We start from the raw sequence: 15,159 nt of genomic DNA, 5'->3' as shown, positions 1-15,159 counted from the left end.
GACAAAATCAAAGTGACAACATCAGGCAATTTCCAACAATTCACAGAAACCCTAGATAAAATATTCCCAATTTGCCATTGGGTTTTAGGGAAATGGAGAAATCCATAGAGAGAATGAGAGAGATTGGGATTTACCGGCCGACACATTCCCTAAGAAGCTGCTCGGTCTTCTTTCACTTCCTGACGAACTTTCCAGGCTCCACCTCCTCAGTCATGCACTGCGTCTTCGCCACCTTCCTCGTCAAGCATCGATCACCGTCCAATCTAGGAAGGCTACGGGAGAGGATGAGGAGAGGATGAGGAGGAAGGCTACGGAGTGAGAAAGAGGGCAAGATGTGCGAAAGGGAAAAGAGAGACCAAGTGAGAGAGAGGGAAGAGAGACCGGCTGTGGGGGAAAATTTTGTCAAAATTTGGAAAAAAATTAAAAAAAGTGCCTATTAACTCCAATTGCACCGCCAATTGTGTGACGAAGGTAGGCGTCACGCAAAGTGGTTTTGTGCAACAATCTCAATGTGGCATCGTGCAAAATGGTTTTGTGCAATGATCAGGTTGTGGCGTCGCACAAGTTATATTTAAAAAAAAATTATAAAATTTATTGAATTTGTGACTTTATTCCCTTCAAATTCAATTTTTTTAACATAACACCCACAACAATATATTTTTCTAACAAAAACTCAATCCGAACTACAATAATAAATTTAAAGCTACTTAATAAATATACATACCATTTAATTTCTTATGTGTTATACGTACAAAATAAATAAATTTAAAGCTACTTAATAAATATATATATATATACCATTGAACTTGATGGGATACACATTCTACAAAATTAGTTTCAACGATCCAACCATCAGACTTGTTTGTATATACTTCGAGATCGCATACACCAAAAATCGTAAAAAAACAAACATTCAGAGATCAAGTAACGAGATAAAACTTTTGACGGTTATAAACAAAAAATCACAATTTAACGGTTATTTTAACTCTAATTTTGATGATTTTTTACAACCACACTCCCTGTGTCACATCCCAGCCCGGGGGGACCACTTCTTTGGCCCGACTCCACCACCGTAGCACAATATTATCCATTTTGGGCCCCGACTACGCCCTCAATGTTTTGTTTCTAGGAACTCACATGAGAACTTTCCCCATGGGTCACCCATCCAGGGAGTGCTCTCGTGCGCAACTCGCTTAACTTCGGAGTTCCCATGGAACCCGAAACCAGTGAGCTCCCAAAAGGTCTCGTGCTAGGCAGGGATGAGAATATACATATAAGGATCACTTTCTTGGGCGATGTGGGATGTCACAATATCAAATTGTCACATCCTGGCCCGAGGCAGATCATTTCCCGGGCCCGCTCCACCACCATAGCACGATATTGTCCGCTTTGGGCTTACCATTCCTTCACGATGTTGTTTTTGGGAACTCACGAGCAACTTCCCAATGGGTCACCCATCATGGGATTGCTCTCGCGCGCTACTCGCTTAACTTCGAAGTTCCGATGGAACCCGAAGCCAGTGAGCTCTCAAAAAGCCTTGTGTTAGGTAGAGATGAGAATATACATATAAGGCTTACATGATCTACTCCCCTGGGCAATGTGGGATGTTACAATCCACCCCCTTAAGGGCCCAACATCCTTATTGGCACACACGCGACCAGGGTTAGGCTTTGATACCAATATTCACATCCCGGCCTGGGGCAGATCACTTCCCGGTCCCGCTCCACCACCGTAGCACGATATTGTCCGCTTTGGGCTTACCATTCCCTCACGGTTTTTTTTTTAGGAACTCATGAGCAACTTCCCAGTAGGTCACCCATCATGGGATTGCTCTCGCGCGCTACTCGCTTAACTTCAAAGTTCCAACGGAACCCAAAGCCAGTGAGCTCCCAAAAGGCCTCGTGTTAGGTAAAGATGGGAATATACATATAAAGTTTACATGATCTACTCCCCTGGGCGATGTGGGATGTTACAATAATTGTCACATCCCAGCCCGGGGACGACCACTTCCCGGGCCCGACTCCACCACCGTAGCACGATATTGTCAGCTTTGGGCCCCGACTACGCTTTCACGGTTTTGTTTCTGGGAACTCACATGAGAACTTCCCAATGGGTCACCCATCCTGGAAGTGCTCTCGTGCATAACTCACTTAACTTCAGAGTTCCTATGGAACCCGAAACCAGTGAGCTCCCAAAAGGCCTCGTGCTAGGTAGGGATGAGAATATACATATAAGGATCACTTCCCTGGGTGATGTGGGATGTCACACCTTGACGCTATATGAATACAATGAATGAACTCGATCTTCAATTTAAAATTTATACACTAGTGGACAGCACAAAATCTAAGTATAAATAAACTCTTTAAGTGTTAGCGAATCTATTGTTTTGATGGGATACACATTCTATGAAACTAATTTCAACGATCCAACCGTCAATCTTTTCGACCAAAAATCGCAAAAAACAAACATTCAGAGATCAAGTAACAGGACAAAACTTTTCGACGGTTATAAACGAAAAATCACGATTTAACGGTTATTTTAACTTCGATTTTGATGATTTTTTACAACTACACTCCTTGACCCTATATGAATACAATGAATGAACTCGATCTTCAATTTAAAATATTTACACTGGTGGATACCACAAGATCTTATGTTATACTTAATAAAAGTATAAATAAACTCTTGAGTGTCAGTGAATCTATTGTTTTGATGAGATACACATTCTACGAAACTAGTTTCAATGATCCAACCATCAAACATGTTTGTATATACTTCGAGATTGCAATGCCAAAAATCGCAAAAAACAAACATTTAGAGATCAAGTAATGGGATAAAACTTTTCAACGGTTATAAACAAAAAATCACGATTTAACGGTTATTTTAACTCCGATTTTGATGATTTTTTTACAGCTACACTCTTTGATCCTATATGAATACAACGAAGTAATTTGATCATCAATTTAAAATATTTACACAAGTGAATACCATAAAATCTTATGTTATACCACAAAGTCATTGACTTTGCGCAATGAAGGTGTTCATTCGTCTTGCAAAACAGTTTTGCGCAACAAAGACTGCCGTCGCGCAAGATTTTGGCGCCAAACCAAGACTTTTTCCGCTTTTTTTCCAACATTGCATGACAAAGGTGGTCCTCCGTCGTGCCAAGTTCTGTTACACAAAATGCCTTTACTAGTCTCACCCTTTTTAATAGGTAAAATTAATAAAGATTACTTCAAAAAAATCTCACAAAACTCCACTATTACCAAAAAAGGGCATAGCAAGTAGGCAAAGGTACATATACAAAAATCTCACATGCAATATGAAGAAAATACCTTCAAATTCATATACAAAAATCTTGTACAAAACAAATTTAATAGTTTTAGTTTGAATTCTCAATTCAAAGTTACATATACAAAATTAAATCACTTATCGGATAGGAATAGATCGAGGAAGGGAGAGGATTGGAGAAGGTTTTGAAGAAGGATGGGGAAGCGAGGTAGCTGCTACAACTAGTTTGCAATTTCTGCCTCCCAAACTGATTAAGTGATTTTAAAAAAGTCGTTGACTTTGCACGATGAAGACTGGTGGCTAGCAAAACAGCTTTGCGCGACGCAGGTGCACCTACGTCACACAAAGTTGGGAAAAAAAGGGTAAAGCATTCTTAGTTTGGTGCCAAAATCTTGCGTGACACACAAAATGTCGCGCAAACGGTCTTTGTGCAACGACATTTTGCAACACGAAGACTGGCATCGCGCAACGTTGTTTTGAGCAACGTAGGTACACCTGCATCGCGCAAAGCTATTTAGCACGACGCCAGTCTTAATCGCGCAAAGTGCCGCTACGCAAAGGCCGTTTGTGCGACGAAATTTGCCCTGTTACGCAAGTTGTTGTCATGCAAACTTGTTTTTGTACTAGTGCTAGCTGAAATTAGTACCATAAAATCATATGATTATTTTTTTTTATATAATATTATATAATAATCAATATAAAAGAACAACAATAGAACATACACAATTCTTGAAATCATAATCCTAACCGACAACTTCAAGGATCATATAAATATTTAACCTATTAAATAAATCAAGAATAAGTAAATAAAACGATTTTCGTACATTCATGGGAAAATTGTAACGAAAAGTAAGGAATTGCGGAGATAGGATTTTAATTGTGAACTGAAAAAAAAATTTCTTTTTCTTATATTGAGTATGAAGTACAGAGAATGAAACTAATTTATTATTTTTTAACATAAAAAGTATTATTTATTACCTATCCTCTACTAAATATACATGAAATAATAACATGTATTGGAATAAAGTGAGCTATATAGGCTACATGCATTAACATAAGTCATTAAGCATGAGTAATGCTATTCACACACCCTTATTAATTTTGTGTCATCAATCTTCATCAATTCATTCGATCCGAAGGTCAAAAACTGATAGGGATGTATAAGAAATAACTATGGGTGTGTAGATAGCACTACACAGTCTACACTTACAAAAAACCTCCCTGGGCTACAGCCCACCTTAGCCTTGTGGGTGGCTCTGCCAGTGGTTGCAACTTAGTCAAATCTTTCAAACAACTTGTAAATTGGTACAATTTTTACGAGATAACTGTTATTGGCACTCCAAAAATTTGATTCTACAGGCCTCATAAGTGTATTTTTCTTTCTACATATAGTAAGTTTAGAATGCAAAATGAAAATTTTGGAGCGCCAATAACAATTCTCATTCCATGAATGATCAGCATGCAAGTTGGATGAGGCAAAATTAACATTCTGCTCTTGCAATAGTTTGAGGCACGTGATACAAAGTGTAATTTAGTGTTTTTGTTAATTTTTCCGCAATATGTGTACACCTATGTGTGAGGCATATCTCTTTAAATACATGATATGTATACTGTACATAATTGTCACGAAATATGTATACTTCCGATTACACTTCAAACTTTCCCGTGTTTGAGGCATACTCTCGTTGAACAACTAGCATTTGGATTATTAATTTGAATTAGTATTTGGTCTCTTGTTTCGTTTCTTTTCTTTTTCTTTTTATGAAAGAACATATACATATATGACTTTGATATGATAATACATATGTTCAACTTATTACATTTATACACAAACTAGCTGGCTAGCTAGTGATCATCTCTATCTAGACATCTCTTTTAAAAATCTTAGCATGAAACTCTCACTCCCGAAACAAGTGCTCCTCCCCTGATCGATGATCAATATGCTTGATCCAACGGCTAGGACCCTTCTTATTTGACTCCACAACATTTCCACCTCCAGTTCCATAGCCTATATGAGCAATATCCAACCCCTTCCCAACAGGCAAAAACACTGTCCTCACAACTCGTGTCCCCTTCTCAACCGCACCATGCCATTTGAACCCAGAAACGTTTCTTTGACACGCATTTTTGCATGCAAACACTGCCCCTTTAGGGCTCACCTTAGCCCTCCTCAAAACCCTAGCAAAGTCCCTCCCTTTGCAATCCACCACCAGAAAATCCACACCCGCCCCTGTTGCCGCCTCAGCCTCCCCGACCACCACCTCTGGCATAACCCCCGCGTTTCTTGTGGCATTTACGTACTCCGATCTTGAAATTTCGTCTGGGACTATGCACACATGTCGTCCGCGCGTGTGGCGGGCTGCCATGGCGAGGCCGAGACTCGTGGCTATTGGATCACCCTGGGACCACGACTCCACGATTAGCTTCGCATCCCAGCCGGCTGCCATGGCAGACAGAAGCTCCGGAACCCCAGATTCTCTCAACTTCTCACACTGAAAGATTCATAAACAAGAAAGTAAAGTAATTAATTAATAATATTAATGAGATGAAAATTATACAATAATAACATAATCACAAGATCTTGTTGATAATTAGGCTTTTGGTTCAGATTGTAGATATTTACTTACTGATTTCACAGTGTCTATGTAAGCCTTTGAAGCAGTTTCTGGAGACCAAATGAGCTTCATTTCCTCTCTCTCTGTGGATGGTTTTAGAGAGAGAATGATGATAGGAGGAGGGAGACTAAATTCTAATGGGAATACATAGTCAAGGTGTTTGAGTTATATAAGTAAAATGGTTCTGTCTACAAAGCTAAGCGTTGACATTTGAGCACATATGCATGGCATTAAATACAAATGAACTGTTGTAGAGAGTCATCTGCTGATGCTCTAATCTCTCTCTCTTCCCTCCCCGCACGCTATAAGTTTGTCACGTCATCACTTAACGGTTTACGTAACAGATTTTCTAACAGATATATGAAATTAAAATAAAATGATAAGTAAATGTATAAAATTGAATTGTTTTAAAGATGTTAAAAGGAATTGAAATTGATCCTAAATCTGAAGGGGTAAAATATAATTTACCCTTTATTTTATGTAAAGATGAGAGAGAGAGGGAAGCAGAGAGAGAAGGGGGGACGGAGTGAGAGAGGGTTGGAGGGTGGACACGGAAGCACGCGTTGCCGGTGCAAGGAGGTGCAGTCGTATGGGGCCGTGGGTCCATCGGGGTTGCTGCCCATGTTATATTTATGATAAGACTCACACGAGTGAGTTTCACCCCAAAATATCTGAACTCGAATTCTTATCTAATGGAACTTAATGTATCATCCAAAATTATATGATCAATAAAAAATTCTTAACTAATGGAACTCGAATTCTTCTCCACCTTATTACCTATATAAAAGGGATGCTTGAATAACGTAGTTTGTCTGTATACCGATTATACAAAAGAGTAACAAAAACAGTTTTTAAGGTTAATGACGTTTAAAAATAAGGTGAAATCAAGTTCATATATAATAAATGGATGATTGCTCTAGAAATGTCGACACAATTCAAATTTGATGGGCTACTTGGAAGCTTGAGATTATTTATTCGTGTAACTAGCTATAGTTAGCATATGCTATATGTTTATATATAAACAAATCATTTTCCATGATTAACTCCTTCGTTGACCTAAACAAATGCATGTATATTTTCACCTTTATTAAGAAGACTTTAAATATCGATGGTACTTGTGGATAAAACCTAAGAAAACTTGTATATAAATCCTCAGTTATAAGTAAAGCAATCTAGCCGTAGTTAAGCTTATCCCTGATTAGAACTGGTACTCTTTTTTATTTATGCATCTTGAAAATGACATATAATTAAGAATCTCACATTAAAAAAAAATTGATAAAACTATAAATGATTTTATATTTAACGGTTTCACTTTTACATACATCGAGGCCATTTTTATAAATTTTCACACTTGCTGAATTTTTTAAGTGGTTAAATTAAGAATGATATCTCAAATTTTAACCTAATATCATAGCAAGTTGGTTGAGTAGTGACAAAAGTACAAAAGAAAAAAAAAAAGATTTATATTGAAATAAAACCCTAAACCCACTAGGACGTGCATATTAAATTGGACAAGGATTGTCTGCCCTTCCATTTCCGATGCCCTTACGTGCTCTCCTATTTTATGTGGTCACGGTTAAACCACGTCAACATGTTATATTGTTTTTTTATAGAGGTAATAAAACAAAAATGAATAGTAATATAAAATGTTGACATAACTTAATCGTGACCACACAAATAGGAGGGCACGGGAGGACACCGGAAGTGGGAGAGCAGACAATCCTTATCCTATTAAATTAGAGCATCTTCAAAGGAGATGTCAAATTTTAAATATTAAAATTATATTTGATGGATTATATGACAATTTAACAATTTGTGTAATATTTTTCTCAATCCCATATATTAAATAATAATGTCATTTAATAATTTTTTTTTATCTTTTTGTGGAATCTAATGATTGAGGCAACCAATCAAATACTTGAAAAATCTATTATTTATTTATTAAAAGGGAGTTTTAACGAAAAGTTCACGGTACTGTTCACTTTAACGAAAAACCATATTTTTACACTAAAAAGTCAATCCTGATACTATTCACTTTACCCTTTATTTTATCTTTATCATTAAAATTCAAAATTTTCCAACATTTTCATTAGTTTTCTTTTATTAAAAACTCATTTAACAAAGTTTCTTACTAATTAATGTTATGTTATTGCACAATGCATATATAATTAATTAAGAGGCGTTGTTAACTAATACCGTACGATTGTCAACTCAAACGGTGGTACTTGACACATGACTGTCATGTCATATATATATATATATAAGATCTATATTTGTACTGATATAGTTACCACATTTATATTACGTGACAAAAAAATAATTTTTTATACATTTAAAATATAATAATATTTACCCATTAAAATAAAAATAAAATAAAATAAAATAAAAACTAAACAAACCCAGAAACCCCTGACCCAATTCTCCATCTCCTCCATCTTCACCTCCCATCCCTTCTCTCTCTCCAGACCCACTCCTCCGTCTCCACCCCTCTGGGGAAGCAAGTTGCTGGCAGTGAAATCAGATCCATACTCTTGGTTACCAGGATTGAACTGCTTCTTGTCCGGCGTTGTTTGCCTGTAAAATCCTTCAAGCCCTATCTCTAGTAGATGCTGACTGTCAATGGACTTAACGTGTCCAGCCATTTCTTTCACCCATTGCTGTACAGATTAATGCTTAGTTAAGGTCCACTAAACCATATTTTACAACCAAAAAAAATTGAAAAGCAAAACATAAATGTAAAAATACAAAATTGGAGAGAGAAGGGATGGGAGGTGACGAGGGAGGAGATGGAGAAATGGGTGAGGGAGGTTTCTGGGTTTGTTTTGTTTTGTTTTTTTTTTTTTTTTTTTTTAAAGGGGTAAATATTATTATATTTTAAATGTACAAAAAAATATTTTTTTTATCACGTGGTACAAATGTAGCAGCTACATCAGTACAGATGTGAATCCTATATTTGCCACGTCATCACTTAACAGATTTTCTAACGGATATATAAAATTGAAATAAAATGATAAGTAAATGTATGAAATTGAAATGTTTTAAAGATTTTGTAAGAAATTGAAATGTTTTAAAGATTTTGTAAGAAATTGAAATTGAGTCCAAACATGAGGGGATAAAATGTAATTTACCCTAAAATAAACTAGCATTGGCATTGAGAAGGAGAAAGGGAGAGAGAGAGAGAGAGAACGTGGGAGGAGTGGGAGGGTTTTGGTTTTGGTTTTGGTTTTTTTTGTTATTTTAATGTTAAAGATATTTTAACATCACATGTGACATCCCACATCGCCCAGGGGAGTGATCCTTAAATGTATATTCTCATCTCTACCTAGCACGAGGCCTTTTGGAAGCTCACTGGTTTCGGGTTCTGTAGGAACTCCGAAGTTAAGCGAGAAGGGGGCTAGAGCAATCCCATGATGGGTGACCCACTGGGAAGTTGCTCGTGAGTTCCCAAAAACAAAACCGTGAGGGAATGGTAAGCCCAAAGCGGACAATATCGTGCTACGGTAGTGGAGTTGGGCCCGGGAAGTAGTCCCGCCCAGGCCGGGATGTGACAATTTGGTATCAGAGCCTAACCCTGGCCGCGTGTGTGCCGACGAGGACGTCGGGCCCCTAAGGGGGGGTGGATTGTGACATCCCACATCGCCTAGGGGAGTGATCCTTAAATGTATATTCCCATACCTACCTAGCACGAGGCTTTTTGAGAGCTCACTGGCTTCGGGTTTCATAGGAACTCCGAAGTTAAGCGAGAAGCGCTCGAGAGCAATCCCATGATAGGTGATGATGCGAGATTTATACGCACACAAATTAAACCCTATTTGTGACAATTGTAGTAATGATGTAAGTAGTGATCGTTCTAACCGGGGATTAACTAGGGGTGCTAATCTACTTTGAATTGACTCAAAAACACAAAAACTAAACTTAAAGACTCTTAACAAGACTATTATGACTCAGAATAGCTTTGAAACACTCAAAACTGCCTAAAACAATCAAATTGACTCAAACAGAAATTAGAACTTAATTTGTACGAATTTAAAAGTGTTTGTGACTCCAAATACTTAAAAACCAAAATAAGACAGATTATAATGACTAAGACTTAACAAAATATGGGGGGATTGTGTTTGGACGAGATTAAATTAAATGGACAGATTATAATTAAGGGCAAAAAATGTAAGTATGAATGTGATGAAAATATGGATGGAATGCTAGCTAGAAGGTTCTTCTCCACACATGTTACACTTGCATAAAAGATTGATTTTCAGTTGGTATTTCGATAAATTATGAAACTCAACACCCCGGGTTAATTAGGTCCGCTTAAATTAACCGTCAAGTTCTCCTTAAGTTAATGAATTGGATGGGTTTGCGCAACGCAATTCACAACATTCTCCAAAAGTCCTTTACGTGAAAAGCACAATAAAGATACAATCAAAGATCATTAAGCATCATGAAAACTATAAGTGTTGACGAGGCCTTCGTTACTATGAAAAGCATGAAACTAGTGCCAAGAATTCATTTAACGCGATTGTTTATAAGCAACCTCCACTACTTGTGAATATAAGTTCATAACTATTAGGTGAAACTCACTTATATTCTAGCGTCATATTCATGCATGAAAATTAAGCGTGCACTCTTAATAAACATACATAAATAAGTAGTAATGATGTAAGTAGGGATCGTTCTAACCGGGGATTAACTAGGGGTGCTAATCTACTTTGAATTGACTCAAAAACACAAAAACTAAACTTAAAGACTCTTAACAAGACTACTATGACTCAGAATAGCTTTGAAACACTCAAAACTGCCTAAAACAATCAAATTGACTCAAACAGAAACTAGAACTTAATTTGTATGAATTTAAAAGTGTTTGTGACTCCAAATACTTAAAAACCAAAATAAGACAGATTATAATGACTAAGACTTAACAAAATATGGAGGGATTGTGTTTGGACGAGATTAAATTAAATGGACAGATTATAATTAAGGGCAAAAATGTAAGTATGAATGTGATGAAAATATGGATGGAATGCTAGCTAGAAGGTTCTTCTCCACACATGTTACACTTGCATACAAGATTGATTTTCAGTTGGTCTTTCGATAAATTATGAAACTCAACACCCCGGGTTAATTAGGTCTGCTTAAATTAACCGTCAAGTTCTCCTTAAGTTAATGAATTGGATGGGTTTGCGCAACGCAATTCACAACATTCTCCAAAAGTCCTTTACGTGAAAAGCACAATAAAGATACAATCAAAGATCATTAAGCATCATGAAAACTATAAGTGTTGACGAGGCCTTCGTTACTATGAAAAGCATGAAACTAGTGCCAAGAATTCATTTAACGCGATTGTTTATAAGCAACCTCCACTACTTGTGAATATAAGTTCATAACTATCAGGTGAAACTCACTTATATTCTAGCGTCATATTCATGCATGAAAATTAAGCGTGCACTCTCAATAAACATACATAAATAAATTCTCAATCAAACAGTTAAACAAATTGAATCCACAACTTATGAAATTCCAACCAAAGGTAATCAATTCATATTGCAAGTATAAACATGGTTTCGAATCACCCCCTAGCTAAAGGGGGTTTAGTTCCTCATACGTACAAGACAAAGAGAATTGAAATTAAACATTGAAATCAAAGAAACACCTAAACATTCCAACAACTCAAACTTGAATTGTATGAACGTTTAGGCCCTCTTCTCTTCCTCTTTGTTGCGGCACAAGGTCTAAGGATAGGTTTTGGGGTGGTATTTGTATGGAGGAATGGATGTGTGATGGTAGGGTAGTATTTTGGAGGGATGGGGAGTGGTTGGAGTGGCTGCAATGGAGGAGAAAAGGTGCAGAAAATGGAAGGGGATGCACGGCAAAGAATGGGCTGTTTTGTGTTGGTGTGTTGTGTGATTGTTTTTTGTGGTTAATGGGAATGGTGTGTATGAATGCATTGCATGGTTTTATAGGGAGAGAATGGATGGGAGAGCATGTGAATGGCAGCTAGGAGGGAATGATTAAAAAGGGAATGCATGTGGAATGACAACTAGGTTGGTTGGTGGAAAGCTGAAAATGCAAAGGGGAATGCTGGAAATAGGATGGGAGTGCACGGCAAAGGTTGTGTGTTTGTGATGGGAGAAAATGGATGAATGATTAAGAGTGCATGTGGGTGAATTATAGAATGGGAAAGCATGTGAGTGACAACTAGGGTGAATGGTGGCTGCAATGATGAAGTGGGATGGCTGAAAATAGGGGTGGGAGGCCACGGCATTGGTTGTGTATTTGTGATGCATGTGGCTGAAATTGGTAGGTTATGCATGGGTTAGGATGGTTTTTGGGAAGAGTGATAGGAGCATATTCATGCGACTTAAATGGCTTGTTTTCGTGCATTTACGTTATGTTTCTTTAGTTATTTTAGTCCTTTATGCTTCTTTTGTGTGTTTTCAGGTTCTAAGGGCAAGGTATGCAAAAGGGTGCATTTTGGAGTAGTTTGGGGCGTTAAATGGATTGCATATACTTGAAGCCAAGTAGATGGACGAAATTGAAGACCAAAAGATTACAATCCCCTTTGGCCGTGACTTCCCCTTCACAACACACCATTCCAATCACTTAATGCCGTGCATTATTCCCCCTTCATACAAGCCGTTCCACAACTTTTCTTAGCCTTTAATCACATACATTCCCTTCAAATAAATCAGCCACATGCACTCATAATCATTCAACCAACTTTGCACATGCATTCATCATCATAACCTAGCTGTCATTCCACTTTAACCCACATGCATTTCCACCCACATGCTCTCCCATTTCAGATTGCATTCCCATTCACACACCAACAACACAAAACAGCGCATCCTTGCCGTGCATTACTCATTGCATTTCCAGCCATTACACATGCATTTCCAACCTAGCAACATCCCTTTAATCATTCACCCATGCAGCCACACATTCACCCACATGCACCTTTAATCATCCACCACATATTCCAGCCCATTTCTTCGCCCCTTTGCCGTGCATTCATTCACTTCTCAACATAAACAATCAGCCACATTTTAATCATAAACAACCTAGCTGTTTTTCCATTCATTCCCTTTAATCATTCAAACATGCACACTCCCATTAATTAAACCATTCAGCCACATTTACACCAAGAACAAGCCCATGCCGTGCACTTTCATACCCTTTTCCAGCTTTTCACAACCAATTCCAGCACATCCATTCATTCTTTAATCACTAAGCCACATGCAACTCTTCATCATTCATCCACCATCCCTTTTTTCCCATCATTGCCGTGCACTCCCATCTCATTCCTAGCTGTTTTTCCATCATTATTGCAGCCACATATTCTCTCATTCCCCCTATAAAAACCCATGCATTCATTCACATTCTCATTCACTCTTCCATTTCAGAAAATCATCCATACACACCAACTTGTGCCGTGCAAAACAACACCCATTTCCCTACCAATCCAAACACCATCACTTCCTTCACCATTCCACAAAACCTATCATTCTACATCATCCATAATCCCCAAAACTCACCTTAGACCTTGTGCTACAACAAAGAGGAAGAGAAGCGGGCCTAAACGTTCATACAATTCAAGTTTGAGTTGTTGAAATGCTTAGGTGTTTCTTTTCCTTTGAATTCAATGTTTAATTTCAATTCTCTTTGTTTTGTACGTATGAGGAACTAAACCCCCCTTGGCTAGGGGGGGATTCGAAATATATGTTAATGCTTGCATTTTGATTTGATTACTTCTAATTGCGTTTCATAAGTTGTGGATTCAATTTGTTTAACTGTTTGATTGATAACTTATTTATGTATGTTTATTGAGAGTGCACGTTTAATTTTCATGCATGAATATGACGCTAGAATATAAGTGAGTTTCACCTAATAGTTACGAACTTATATTCACAAGTAGTGGAGGTTGCTTATAAACAATCGCGTTAAACGAATTCTTGGCATAAGTTTCATGCGTATTCCATAGTAACGAATGCCTAGTCGATGTTTATGATTTCCGTTGAACTTAATGATCTTTGTTGAATGTCTCTATCATGCGTATTCCATAGTTAGGGACTTTGATTAGGAATAATTTGGTTGTAATGCGTATTCCATTCAATCCAATGAATCTAGGGAAATCTGAAAGTTAATTTAAGCGGACCTAATTAACTTGGAGCATTGAGCATTCATGGTTTATTGAAAGGCAATTGGAAATCTTTTTATTATGCAAGTGTAACATGTGTGGAGATGAACCCCTTAGCTAGCTTCCCATCCATTCAATTCCATCACATTCATATTTACATTATGCTTTAATTTACAATCTGTTCATTTAGTTTAATTTCATTAAAACCTAAATCCCCCTTTACCTTATTGTCCAATTTAGTTAGAAAGTGTCTTAGTTTGTGTTTATAAGAGTTTTGATTCAATTTGTTACACAAATTCGTCCAAATTCACCAAAGTGCTCAAAACTGCCCAGAAAGTGTTTTTAAGGCAGTTTTGAGTGTTTTGGGTGATGTTTGAGTTTTTTGGTTTGTCCTAGTGTTTTAAAGTTTAGTTTTGCATTCTTTGAGTCTAGTATAGTGTTTTATATTGTGTTTTTACGTTTTTAAGTCAAATCCAAGTGATTAACAATCCCTCATAATCCCCGGTCTAGAACGATCCCTACTTACATACTTACTACAATTGATAAAAAGAGGGTTTAATTTGTGTGCGTATAATTCTCGCATCAAAGAGAATGGGCTAGGCCTTTTGTTTTATGTCCTAAAGTGCATACAAGGCCTTCAGTTTCTCCAACACTTTGGCTCCAAGCATAAGCTATCCATCCTTAGCCCAAAAGTGCTACAAAAGGCCCCAAAAGGCTCCACAATGCATCCTTTCGTCAAATACGTCTTATGATCCTGAAAACACACAAAAGAAGCTTGAAGAATTAAAATAACTAAGAATTAATAACATAAATGCACGAAAACGAGCCAACTAAGTTGCCTAAATATGCTCCTATCAGGTGACCCACTGGGAAGTTGCTCGTGAGTTCCCAAAAACAAAACCGTGAGGGAATGGTAAGCCCAAAGTGGACAATATCGTGCTACGGTGGTGGAGTGGGCCCGGGAAGTGATCCGCCCCGGGCCGGGATGTAACATCACATGTAGGTGATGCTTCAATAAAAAATAGTAAAATTTCGACATGTGAAATTACATTATTGCCATCATTTTTTTTTTTTTTTTGTGATAGAAGACTAAGTAATCTTTTCACTCTCTTTTAGTTGACA

At 37.4% G+C, this 15,159-nt stretch overlaps 1 protein-coding gene across 1 annotated transcript; it reads right to left on the bottom strand.

Annotated features, from left to right (window-relative positions):
• Window positions 1-5,189: 5,189 nt before the first annotated feature.
• Window positions 5,190-5,978, bottom strand: LOC137734274 (uncharacterized). The gene is made up of 2 exons (XM_068473569.1): window positions 5,919-5,978; window positions 5,190-5,783 (listed from the first exon to the last, which is right to left on the bottom strand). The coding sequence occupies exons 1-2, from the start codon at window positions 5,976-5,978 to the stop codon at window positions 5,190-5,192; spliced, it is 654 nt and encodes a 217-aa protein (XP_068329670.1).
• Window positions 5,979-15,159: the final 9,181 nt, after the last annotated feature.

This window comes from Pyrus communis, chromosome 5 (assembly GCF_963583255.1).
Source record: "Pyrus communis chromosome 5, drPyrComm1.1, whole genome shotgun sequence".
NCBI classification, from domain to species: Eukaryota; Viridiplantae; Streptophyta; class Magnoliopsida; order Rosales; family Rosaceae; genus Pyrus; species Pyrus communis.
The sequence above is the reverse complement of the archived record's forward strand: the minus strand, read 5'-3'. Positions and strand labels throughout refer to the sequence as shown.